The 13,392-nt window shown below is 44.1% G+C and overlaps 1 protein-coding gene across 1 annotated transcript; it reads right to left on the bottom strand.

Annotated features, from left to right (window-relative positions):
* Window positions 1–455: 455 nt before the first annotated feature.
* LOC140708388 (uncharacterized) lies at window positions 456–12,051 on the bottom strand. The gene is made up of 5 exons (XM_078377665.1): window positions 11,620–12,051; window positions 9,637–9,694; window positions 6,569–6,647; window positions 2,104–6,431; window positions 456–601 (listed from the first exon to the last, which is right to left on the bottom strand). The coding sequence occupies exons 1-5, from the start codon at window positions 12,005–12,007 to the stop codon at window positions 508–510; spliced, it is 4,947 nt and encodes a 1,648-aa protein (XP_078233791.1). The 5' UTR covers window positions 12,008–12,051; the 3' UTR covers window positions 456–507.
* Window positions 12,052–13,392: the final 1,341 nt, after the last annotated feature.

The following is a 13,392-nucleotide window of genomic DNA, read 5'->3' on the forward strand; positions in this document are numbered from 1 at the left end:
TAATAATAATAATAATAATAAGAGACTTTAGATGATGAAAATATAACATATATAAAAATATATGGTTTATAAAAGAAAAGTCATGCAGCTGATACCATCATCAGCCTTAAACAGCATAACATCAGGATCTCAGTGTATGCTTCTATCAGTATTGAGTGTGTTCCAGTTCTTCTTTTCTAGGTTCCTTTCGGCAGCTTTGTTTTAACAGTTGAAATCCTGTTGTACATTTCCATGTGTACAATGGTGGTAATATCAGCAGCATTTTACTGCCAGTTAAGATCACCCACGCCCCAGAAGTGCCAAAGGAAGCTTTTGATTAGTGGGCAATTTGCTGTCGTCACCATTGCACACACAGAGTCATGCAACAGGATTTCAACTATTGATTCGCAGCAATTGCTCTTCGCATTCCTTCAAAACCTCCTGGGCTTTCACACTATTTAAAGAAAGAGTCCATCTTTATGTTTGTGGTATTTCGTAATCTTTTATTCCTTTAAATTCAAGAATTCACTATTTTTTTTCATTGCTAGTTCGACGCTTTGGAGACATCTTTACATGTAAATGCACAGATACTGGAGCAGCTCGCTTTGGTCCTTTTTGTGTTCTGTAATACGAGGGAAAGGGAGGAAAAAAGGGAAAAATTAAACTTTTCATATTTGAATATGCAGACAACAGTAGTTACAACGGCTAAAACAGTTCATCAGTTGTTGAGTTTTTTTTCTGGCTCAGTGGAATGATTAAGGGGGGGAGGAAGAAAATAGGAAACAACTGCTGTAGTTTGAAAGTAGAAACCAGCCTCCAAAACCAAAACTGGAATCCTTGACACCTCTACCATCTTCCTGATTGTCTCTAAAATGCCTATCTTTTTGCCATATAACCCAGATTCAGTTTTGTTTACTTTAAAAAGACCCAGAAATTCAGAACAGACTGGGAGTCTGTCAAAAACAATTTTTAAAACTTATTATCTGAGGCTGTGGAGCAGTGGTCTCCAACCTTGGGCCTCCAGATGTTCTTGGATTTCAACTCCCAGAAATCCTGGCCAGCAGAGGTGGTGGTGAGGGCTTCTGGGAGTTGTAGTCCAAGAACATCTAGAGGCCCAAAGTTGGGGACCACTGCTGTGGAGTTATAGTGCTTTGGACTCAGATTCGCAAGATAGGAATTCAGATCCCTTCTCACTCACAACACTGGGTGGATGACCATGGACTATCAAATGATGAGCAAGCCCAAAACGTATGAAGGTATACAAGGGTAATTTTCAGCATAGTCTTCTTCTTTCACATAGGTATTTAGCACTGTAATAAAGCTATTCAGAACAAGAACTGACAGGCAAGTGCCCATGTGCTTGATATTGACCTGTACCATTCAAGCCTGGAGATGGATAAACTAGGTATTTGGGTGTTCTTTCCAGCATTTTCAACAATGCACACCCATAGTACAATTTAAAATTAAATCTTAAGCAAAAAAAAAAAAAAACCTATCCTTCTCTAACTCCTGAAGAAGCACAGAAGCCACTGGTAATGGTGCAGCTGAAAAATATTGTAAAAATAAATAAATAAATAAATAAGAAAAAGGTTTAATCCAAACCACACACTGAGCTTCAGCGAGGCTAGAAATAGAGGAAGGAATGCTACCATTTCCTGAGCTTCACAATGGTTCAATAGCTTACTTGCAGAGATGGGAAAGTTGCTCTTGGTTACTACAACTCCCAGAACAAACCAGACAGTACAGCCACTGTCCATACTGGGTGCAGGATTCTGGACATTTTCCTCCAAAAACGTAACTTTTCCCATCTTTGCTTACCGGGAGGATCCTACACACTTCGCCAGAGCTGGGAATTTGATGTCAACAAGGCTCAGAAACAACTGTGAAGTTCAGATTCCCTAGCCAGTTTGGGACTGAAGGGAAGGTTAGATGTTTCCTCCTGTAGTTAGGCTGGGACCCAGAGGCACACAGAACATTTTAAATGTTCAATGTGTTGCCACAGCCAAAACCCGCTCCTCTCACGGGGGAGGAGGGTCCACATCCAGTGGCATAGGTGAGATGTACCACAGCAAGGAGAGAAACGTGCAACAACAGTTTAGAGCAGAGCAGTCTTCTTTTCCTTACCTTCTCGGTGCTATGTGATCATGCAAAGTCGGGGCCCTGTCTTTCACATGGAGGTCAGGAAATGAAGTTTGCACCTGGGCCTCTGTACATAAGCGAGACGAACGCCATTTCTTTCCCTGGGGTAATTCAACGTAAGAGGTTTGAACCTGGGCTTCAGTAAATACAGGAGCTTTTGACTTTGCTTTTGAAACCTTGTCCACCTTCCTTCTTTCTGATGGCTTAACATCTTCCATTTTCTCGCGGCTCTCTATTAGCTTTGGGAATAAAAGCAAATTTTCCTCAAAGGACAGACCAAGTTTGGCAGTTTGCATCTGAACCTCTGCTTCCTCCCTTGTTGTCCACAGTTCGAGCAATGATTTTTCCACTGGAGCACCTTTCTCCACTGGGGCAGCAGAGTCCATATGTGAATATGGAGATGCAGGTGTCGGTGGTCGCATTGGGCTGGCAGTTCGTGATGGAACTGGGGACATAGCTATATTTGACGGGATAAGAGATGGAGCTGTTTGGGATGGGACGGGGGACACAGCCATGTGCGATATGCCTGAAGTGACAGGAGGCACTGCAGTGCCTGATGGAGCAGGAGACACAGCTGTGGCTGATGGAGCAGAAGACACAGCTGTGGCTGACGGAGCAGGAGACACAGCCGTGGCTGATGGAGCAGGAGACACAGCCGTGGCTGATGGAGCAGGAGACACAGCTGTGGCTGATGGAGCAGGAGACACAGCCGTGGCTGACAGAGCAGGAGACACAGCCGTGGCTGATGGAGCAGGAGACACAGCCGTGGCTGATGGAGCAGGAGACACATCCGTGGCTGATGGAGCAGGAGACACAGCTGTGGCTGATGGAACAGGAGACACAGCCGTGGCTGACAAAGCAGGAGACACAGCCGTGGCTGACAGAGCAGGAGACACAGCTGAGCGTGATGGAGCAGGAGACACAGCTGAGTGTGATGGAACAGGAGACACAGCTGTGGCTGATGGAGCAGAAGAAACAGCTGAGCGTGATGGAGCAGGAGACACAGCTGTGGCTGACGGAGCAGGAGAAACAGCTGAGCGTGATGGAGCAGGAGACACAGCTGAGCGTGATGGAGCAGGAGACACAGCTGAGCGTGACGGAGCAGGAGACACAGCCGTGGCTGATGGAACAGGAGATATAACTGTGGCACTTGGCAAACTGCTCAGGGAAGTCTGCACCTCGGCATCAACTGGTTGTTCTCTTTGCACTTTAGTTTCTGATGGGGATGGAGGATCTCTAAATTCTTTCGGCATATCAGGCACTGTTTGCTGCTTAGAATCGATTTGGGGTAGAGGAAGACTTTCATCTGGGACATCTGCTGAGCCAGGCATGGCTGGTTGGACTGGACTCTCTTTCTGTGATTGCAGAGAGAGTTCCTCAGTACCTTGTGGCAAATAGCTCAGAGAAGTTTGAATTTCAGCATCACTGATCCGTTTTGTCTTCCATATGTCAAGGGAGGAGGTCTGCACCTGGGTGTCAGTTTGGGCCAGGGGAGGAGATCCTGGCTCAGGGTATAAAACTGGGCTTTCACACTGCAGTGGGAGTGGGGGTTCTTTGGTGGATCCTGGCAAATCCATCCAAGAAGTCTGTAACTTGGCGTGACGGAGTTCCTTTGCTTTCCATATGTCAAGAAGGGAGGTTTGCACCTGGATATCCATTTGCGATGTGGGAGGAGAATTGTCCAGTTCATCTTCCAGTTCCAACGAAGTCTGCTGTTGAACATCAGCATGCGAACAGGGGCTCCTCCATGAATCTCCCACAGCCATTTCAGAATTTGAGGTTTGCACCTGAGCATCAATTTGTGACACCAGAGGAAGTTCTTCTTTGGATTCCAATAATTCAGACAATGAGGCTTGGGCCTGGGTATCAGTTATCTCTTTTTTCCTCCATACGGTTGTCAAAGATGTCTGCACTCCCAAGTCAGTTTGGAAGCGGGGAGAATACTCGACTTCTGGTTCCAGTAACTCCTTCAGGGAAGTCTGCTGTCGCACGTTACTCAGTTCTTTTGCCCTCCATATATCCATGAAGGAAGTCTGCACCAACCTGTCAATTTGTTCGATGGGAAGAGACTTAATGATCTGCAACTCATCTAGCGAGGTCTGCATTTGGGCATCAGTTTGTTCTTCCGCTTTCCAAAGGTCAAACAATGATGTCTGTGCCTGGCTATCAACCACTAGTGGAGGAGGAGACTGCACTTTTTTGATCATGTCAAAGTCAGAAGTTTGCATCTGGGCATCGGCCAAGTCTCTGGCTTGCCATATTTCAAGCAAGGAAGTTTGTGCCCCAGTGTTGTTCTGTGCTTGGGGGCAAAATTCTGTTTCTTCCACTGGCAATTCAAGCCCCACAGTTTGCACCTCGGCTTCAGCCTGCAGACGTGAGGCCCGCCACCTATTTCCGAATGGTACTTCAACATATGATGTTTGTACCCCACTATCAACCACTGCAGACCAAAGAGGTTCTTTTTGGACTGAAGCTTGGGGGGCTGATGTTTGGACTTCTGGAAGCTCATAGTAACACTTGCGGATCGGAGCTTCTATCATTTCCGGTGGAGTGATACACTCGGTTCCTTCCATCGTTGCCTTCTGATGTTCATCTCCACCATCATTCACTGACAACGTCGAGTACTTTTGGAAAACAACGTCTGATGCTTTCTCCTGGGGTTCCATATGTGACACAGAAGAGAGCTTCTTAATTAGTTCTAGGTCAGATGTTTGCATTTGGCTCTTCCTTTTCGATGAGGAGGTTGTAAGGTCAGACCCTGAGGTTGCAAGTACTTGTGCCGAAGAAGGACGCTTCTTCAGCAGCTCATGATTCGACAACTGGCCTTGAGATCCAGAGTCTGACCAAGAAGAAGCCTTCCTCATTACTTCATGACTTGGAAATTCGGCCACTGACAGAGAAGATGCTTTCTTTAGTAATTCGGTACGAGAAGCTGCTTCCATGCACTCAATCCGAGATAGCAAAGAAAGCTTCTTCAGCAGTTCAATGGTAGATGTTTGGACCTGCGCCATAGCTTGTGGTGTCTGTAATGAACGCCACTTGTCCCATTCCCGAAGCAAAGTGTCCGATGTTTGTATAGCAGTTTCAATCAGTTCCGGCATGAGAGACTTCTCTTCTATGAAAAAAGGGACTTGCAGCTCGCTTGCCACTGCCTGTTCTTTCTCGATATCGCGCTTCGAGTGCTGTGCCTCAATGAGATCTCCAAGCTCCTCCAGTACTGAAGTAAAGGATGTCTGCACCTGGGCCTCAGCCTGCAATCGTGCAGAACGCCAGTCGTTCCCAGGCGGTATTTCCACAGGTAACGTCTGCACCTCAGTGTCAACATATAAGGGGAACAACGAGCTTGCGGATGACTGAGGAGAAATCTTACTCGGGGGCTCTGTTCCAATGGAAGAGGTCTCCTCCTTTTCTGACATATAATCTGAAAATGATGTTTGCACTTGGATGTGTGCTTCCGAAGGTGCCGGTACACTGATTTTAGAGGTTTGCATCTGCGCCTCCAGAAAGCCTGGCAAAGAGGCAATCTTCTCTAATAATTCCACATAGGAGGATTGCCCCTGAGGGTAACCTCCCAAAGAGGCTGCAGACTTTCTTTCTGGTAACGAAGCAAAAGAGGTTTGGACCTGCGCCTCCTTCCCTTCAGGTAATGAAGACAGTGACGTTTGCATTTGGGCTTCTCTTTCTCCCGGTAATGAAAGTAGTGATGTTTGAATCTGCGCCTCCTTCCCTTCAGGTAACGAAGACAGTGACGTTTGGATTTGGGCTTCTCTCTCTCCTGATAAGGAAGGCAGTGACGTTTGAATCTGCGCCTCCTTCTCCTCAGGTAACGAAGACAGCGATGTTTGGATTTGGGCTTCTCTCTCTCCTGATAAGGAAGGCAGTGACGTTTGGACCTGGGCTTCTATTTCTCTAGGTAATGATGATAGTGATGTTTGGACCTGGGCTTCCCTTTCTCCGAGTAACGACAACAATGATGTTTGCAGCTGAGCTTCAGCCTTCGAGACACCTCGTAATTCAGCAAAGGAGGTTTGTGCGTGGGCATCGTTTTGAAATGGGGTTGGACATCGCAGGGAGAGAAACGAGGTTTGCGCCTGGGCCTCCACTTCCCTTGGGATGCTCGAAAAAGAGGTCTGAACCTGAACATCCGCCTCAGAAGATGACTCTATCTCTGCAGCAGGTAACAAAACCGTTGAGGTTTGCAGCTCAACTTCTCTATGTAACCGTGACCACCGCCATCTGTTCCCTTCTGGGATTTCAGTTGTAGACGTTTGCGACCCAGCTTCAACGTATACGTCTTCATCTTCTTCTCCCTCCTATTTGGGAACAAAGAGAAGCTTGAGGAAAAGACGTAACTGCCTACATCATGTTCAAAATAAGACCTGCCTTCCACATTTGGAGAGGAACCCCGTATCTTCATCCAGACCTTTCCCCTGAACCAGAAGATGATTACCTGGTCCTGCTCTGGCTCTGGTTCTGACGGCTCTGGCTCAGACAGAGGCTTGGAGGAATCAGATTCACTGATATGCAGACTGTAATACATAAAGACAATAGATCAGTAGAAAGATAAACTGATGCACAGACAGACAGGAAGAAAGAATCAGTGGTTCGTAGACAGCCAATAATATTTGTTTGTTTGTTTGTTTGTTTGTTTGTTTGTTTGTTTGTTTGTTTGTTTGTTTGTTTGTTTGTTTGTTTGTTTGTTTGTTTGTTTGTTTGTTAGATTTGTATCCTGCCCATTTAGACAACGTCTACTCTGGACAGCTCACAGTAAAATGGAATAAAATTCCATTTTACCAGATACAATGGTACCTTGCAAGACAAATGCCTTGCAGGACAAAAAACTCGCAAGACAAATGGTTTTGGCAATGGGGGGCTGATGAATCGCAAGTGCCTATGGCCATGCTTCGCAAGAAGAATGTTTTCCATTTTTTGTTCCTGCCTCATGTTTGCTGATTTTTAAAATGTTTTTCTATGATGTTCAAAAAGTTAAAGTTTTTTGATTGAACATTTTTAAATCATCTGCACAATATGTATGGCTTTAAAGAGCACTTAATAAACCCTTTGTAAATCAAATTTGACTTTGTTCTGACTTTTTTTGCCCATAGGAACGCATTAATTAGATTTCAATGCATTCCTATGGGAAAACGCGTTTTGCAAGATGAATTTTTCGCAAGACAATATTAACCGTGGAACAAATTAAATTCATCTTGTGAGGCACCACTGTACCAGGATTTTAAAGCATATTGGAGATTTCAAGCATACAAGGATTATGAGAAGAAAAAATTCTGTTCAGGAAATTGTTTTCTAACTAACTGTGAAGAAATTAGATTATGAATGAAGCCATCTCCTTTTGCATTTTGAAACATATAGACATTTTGATGTATCTTTTCTACACTGAAAATGATTACTGCAAACCTGAAGATTAAGAAAACCTCCAGTGTTAGTGTGTGTGTGTGTGTGCATGTATGTAAACACAGCTGGCACATTCCAGAAATGATCAGGCTATATTACATTTGAATGAAAAATCAACAACAACAGGAAGATAAGTTCCTTGATCGCTGAAAACAGAATGGCATCCACTCAATACTGGAATAATAAACACTCTATTAATACAGTAGGACCTCGGTATCCATGGGATCAGTATCCATGGTTTCATTTATCCACAGTCTGAAAATATTAAAAATATTAAAAGAAAAAGATCCAGAAAAAACTATTTTCACATGTATTGCCATAACAGGCCACCAGATGGAGCTAGAGGCCATCTGTGAATATGTGTTAGTGGAGAACACATGGCGTGGTCCCTGGCACCCTCTGGTGGCCAGTTCTGGTAATGCATATGGAAATCCTTTCTCTTGTTTTATTTTTACCATGCTATATATATAGCATTCACTATTATCCATAGTTTTCAATATCTACAGGTACCATGGAACCAATACCCACCAGATATGGGGGTCCTACTGTACCTTCTTTCAACAGTACACAAAATGCAGGAAGGAGACAGGAACTGTACGGCATAACTGTGTGGGGCATGAAATTTTGTCCCATCTTATCATTCATAAACTAGTGGTTAGGGAAAGCTGATGGCTTCTGAATGAGGTTGCTTGCAGAACTGGAATCCAGTAACAACAATATGCAAATAATATTCATAGTCAAGGGGCATAATGAACAAAAAAGTGTTTCATGGCAGTTAACATTAAACATGCATACACGGCTCCACTTGATTCATAATCTTCTACAGTCAAGGAACATCCATGGTGTCAAAACTGTACGTAGGACACCATGGCGCCACCACAGAAAAAACAACCCAGACTGTCTTGATGTAATCTTAGACTACTTTTACTGTGTAGGTTCTCACTGTGTAAGATAGGGATATAACCTACAAAGTATGTTCTTCTATTTTGTGACTCTTTCACACATAATATTCCATTTAAATATCTGTATTGTGATGTACATATACTACAGACTTAATTTGGTCTAATAACAATGATTTCTTCCCGGAATATTATACTTCTGTGAACTGCTTACAATTTTAAGCACTCATTCTAAATCTCAATTCGTAGGCTCTTTTAGAGAAAGCTATGGCAATTTAAATGGTATATGATGAATCAGTTCACAGGACACAAATAGGAACTCACTTGCTGTGCAGAATACAATCTGAAATTATACAAGTAATACCATCGTGAACTCTCTGCTTTATTATTGTGGTCACATATACACGGCGCTTAGTACCATGGTGTCTGATTTGAGTTTTCAGGCTGTGAAAACATGTGTCATAATGCAGCTCAAGAGTCCCCCCCCCCAAAAAAAAATTGTTGTTATGTGCTGTCTACTCGCTTCTGACTCATGGTGACCCTATGAATGAGCAATCTCCAAAATGTCCTGCCTTCAAATTTTTATTTATTTATTTTATTTATTGTATTTATACCCCGCCTATCTAGTCATTTCGACCACTCTAGGCGGCTGATTAGCTTTTTTAAACTCAAGCCTGTGGCTTCCTTTAGGGCAATGGTCCCCAACCTTAGGCCTCCAGATGTTCTTGGACTACAACTCCCAGAAGCCTTCAACACCACCTCTGCTCGCCAGGATTTCTGGGAGTTGAAGTCCAAGAACATCTGGAGGCCCAAGGCTGGGGACCACTGCTTTAGGGAGTCAGTCCTACTCAAATAGTGCAGAGTAAATAACTTCAAATTTAGATATTTTTCCAGCTTAACGGATCTTGCTCTATGTGCAAGTGGTTAATGCAGGCTCTGTTTCATTCCTGATGCCCCCCCAAAGAAATTACTTATCTCTCATTCACAAACTCTCCCCATACAACTATAACAAAAGAGGAGTCTTTCGTTTTTGTGATTTCTTAAATGATTTCACCCATAATCAACTGGCTAAAAAAATACACAGTTGGTGCACTCACATAACCCTTTATCTGTAGCACTGTGTCATTAATTCTATGTCTGGGGCAAGCTTCTAAAATATAAGGTTCCAATTAATTCAATTAGGACACTGGAGGGCAGGGCAACTTACCATGTTGTAGACTGAGTTTCTGGTGGGCCAGCACAGCAGAAAAATTTTCTCCAGCTTCCTGTAAAACAGAAGAAAGATAATTTGAGGGAAATATGTTGTAAACAGGAGTCCTCTTGCAAATGTATCCTCTGAGCCAGAAAAAGTGTTGACTCTAAGTTCTGACTGTCTCCTACAAATCCCCAGTCTACCTTTCCTATCTCACTGGCTAGTTTCTACTGTATAAACTCAACAGACATGCAAAACTCTTTAAGAATGTCAAGGCAAAGGCAGGAAATGTGACATATATATGGAGCAGTGGAAGCACCTTATGAATGCAGAAGCATATGTATGCTGTTAACATAAGGTGAGATCTTATTGATCACACTACATTATTCTCTTCCAGCTCCCAATCTCTTTCTAGAACTCCTCTTAAATCAAACCATGCAATGACACAGGACTGCTGCTGCATGTTTTATGATTCCATAGCAATAATTGTATAGCCAGAAATATACAGCTTATGCGGGTGACTTTCCATTCCAGTACTATTGGCTTCCTTAATTTGTCTCTGGAATGACACAATCTGCTGAAATCACTTGCTTCCTTGCTACAGACATCATCAGTGCCCTGAGGTGGCCAGGATCAAGTTGTGCCAGGATTCTCCCAGATCCAGATTTGTCACATAACTGTTAGGGCCATGAATCTGCCCAAGAATAAATTGTACTTTCAGCTGGTATCTGTTCATCTACCTCTCCCCCCCCCCCCATGACTACGAAGAGAAGCCATGTCAGCATCAAGGATTAGAGGGTAATATTCTACGTGTGTTGTGTTATCTGCCATCAAGTTACTTCTGACTTATGGAAAACGTAATAAGGTACTCAATAGGGTAGGTTTGTGAAATATTTAAGAAGCAGTTTCACTAATGCCACACCCCAGTGAGTTTTCATGGGTGGGTGGGAATTGAACCCAGGTTTCTTGGTCCACTAGGGTCTGAACCTGTTCCACTAGCTGTATCCTCACAAGTCCGCTGAGGCAAGTTAAATTCAGAGACAAACAGCTAAATCAAATTGTAAGTGTCTATTCATTCCGATCCATGAATGAAGCATGCAACTGTTGGCTAAACAAACCCTATCCCCTCAATGGCTCTACTTGAGTTGGACTGGCAATTGGATTTAGCACAATTAATGGACCAAAGTTATCCACAGAAAGTCATGGCTGAGTTTCGAATTACTTATTTATTTATTTGTCTCGTTTACAGGCCACTTTTCTCCTGATAAGGGGTCGCAAGGTTGGTCGAGGAATTAAAAGCTGGGTGTGCCTAGGCAAAGGAGTCTGCAGGGTTCATAGCAAGTGCCACTACAACATTATGTATCTATCTGTATGGATTTAAATAAAATACATTTTAGTCCTCCAGGCAAAAATGCCAAAACAGTTCTTGCTCACCACAGCCTAAGCCCTGTCCTAACACTTTGGCTACTACACCTTGCTAGTGTTGTTGCCTCCGACGTGTCCATGAAGGTCCTTTCTTGCTGTTCTGTGCCATCAGGTCAGAACTGACTTACTGTACAGAGACCCTAATGGGGCTTTCAGTATAAGTGAGAGAGACACCCGGTGAGTCAAACTCAGCTCGCCTGATTCACAGTCCCTAACTCTGTCCACTACTCCACATTATGTAGGTTCTACTCCAGTATAAATAATAATGTGTTGCCCAGTTGATTCCAACTGATGGCAACCCTTTCCAAGGGTTTTTCTAGATGTAGCATACTCAAGAGTAGTTTACTGTACTCTTCTTTTGGGATTGAGCAGCTTGCCCAAAACTACACAGGCTGGTTCTTCTCAGGAAAACACAATGGGAATTGAACTCTCAGGGTAGCGAACTCAGGGTAGTTATCCAGCCAGCCATTCTGCTATTACCGGCTGAGTAACAGTGTCCCTACAGGACTGATTCTTTCCCTCCCGCTTTCCCACCATAACCAGTGGGATCTTTCCAGCAGCCCAGTCCCTCACCTTTATTCTTCCCCATGGTTTCAACTTTCGGTCTAGCCCCGTATGTAGTTGGTAATAGGGCTGCAGCCCGGAGTGTGCTGGCTGCCGGCTTCTCCCCAAGCCCGACACTGATCACCTCCAGCATTGTCCTGGCCCTACTGGGGGGAGGGGGGAGGAGACATCTCAGCACAACAGCGGGCGCGACGTCACCGGGAAGCTTTTTGACGTCACGCGGGTAAGATTCTGTTCCACATACACACACACACACACACACACACACACACACACACACACACACACACACACACACACACACACACACACACACACACACACACACACGCCGCTGCCGGTGCTTCCTGACCAAAGGGTGGGTGGGGTGGAGGGATGGAGAGCAGGAGGAGTGCATCGAAGGGGCTTTGGTCCTCTGAAACTAATAAAATGCCCGACACGTCAGAGGCGCTCTCACCAATGCTTCTCTGCTACGGGGGATCCTGGTTGCTGGAGCATGGGAACACCAGTTGTTGGGAATCCCCCGCTTATGTATACATTCACTTAGTCATAATGCTTGCTCTTGATCAAGAGTTCATAGGTAGATGCACTTAACCACACGAGGTATCAGGAAGAATCACAAGCGCGATTACGCCTCCCTTGATTGATTTTTTTTACACCTTTATTTTATTTTATTTTATTTATATCCCGCCCATCTGGTCTGGTCACAAAGCTAAGGTTTCCAAACCTGGGTGGTATTTTCAAATCAAGAGAGATTAAAGTGACCTTTGAGCAGGCGCAGTGTGGATTACGCGCCCATACTAGAGACGTCCGTTTCTTCTGATCTTGAGAAGGGGGACTTTCTAGCGCGGGCGGAGGCCGGGGCATCTTGGTTTCCCCGAATGTCACCGCCTGATGTCCCTCGAGGGACGGGGGTGCCCAGGGAGGAGTGTGCAAATGCACAGGCGCGTGGGTCGCGTTTCTGACAGCCGAGGGCAATATTACTGTGTGTGTGTGTGTGTGTGTGTGTGTGTGTGTGTGTGCGGGGGGGGGGGAGTAGCAATGATTTCTTCACCCTGGCCGTGATGTAGTATCAATAGAATTTGGACAAGTTGTTTGATTGACTGATTGATTGATGGATTGATTTCTCACTTTTCTCACGGAAACTCTTACCATTCCCTCAGTATGGCCAGCCCCACCCCCGAAAAAAAAAATGGCGTTTCTGAACTCTGAACGTACAGTAGTCCTTTCTTGGCGTTAAGAATTGCTTTCGTTATGGGTCCGTCGTGTAGATTTGTATATGCGGCTTGCTATCCTTGGCTGCATCTTCGTTCTGTCCTGCCTCCATATCACAACCTGTGTCTGGTCTCTGGGTGTCTGTGAATTTCGTTGTATGGTATACTGTGTATATACTTACAATGACAATAAATTATATTATTATTATTATTATTATTATTATTATTATTATTATTATTATTATTATTATTATTATTATTATTATTATTATTATTATTATTATTATACAGTATAAACCGATGGAGCTGTGGGACATATTCTTCCATTTTACTAGACTTCTAGGCTTTCCCACCGACTATATCATTGTTTATCTGGGGTTGAATTTACTCATTCATGACCTATGAATGGTTCCTAAGGAGGACCATTTAGAGCTGTATCTGTCATCTCCAAGGTCTGTAAAAGACAAGTTGATTGACTATGAACATGACCTGCTTCTTGCATTCCCATTAATTTCGGTATTCTCTTCTCTCTGCCACTGGATGAACGTCTGTCTACTGAGGCTGCCTC

Source organism: Pogona vitticeps, chromosome 6 (assembly GCF_051106095.1).
Source record: "Pogona vitticeps strain Pit_001003342236 chromosome 6, PviZW2.1, whole genome shotgun sequence".
NCBI lineage: Eukaryota > Metazoa > Chordata > Lepidosauria > Squamata > Agamidae > Pogona > Pogona vitticeps.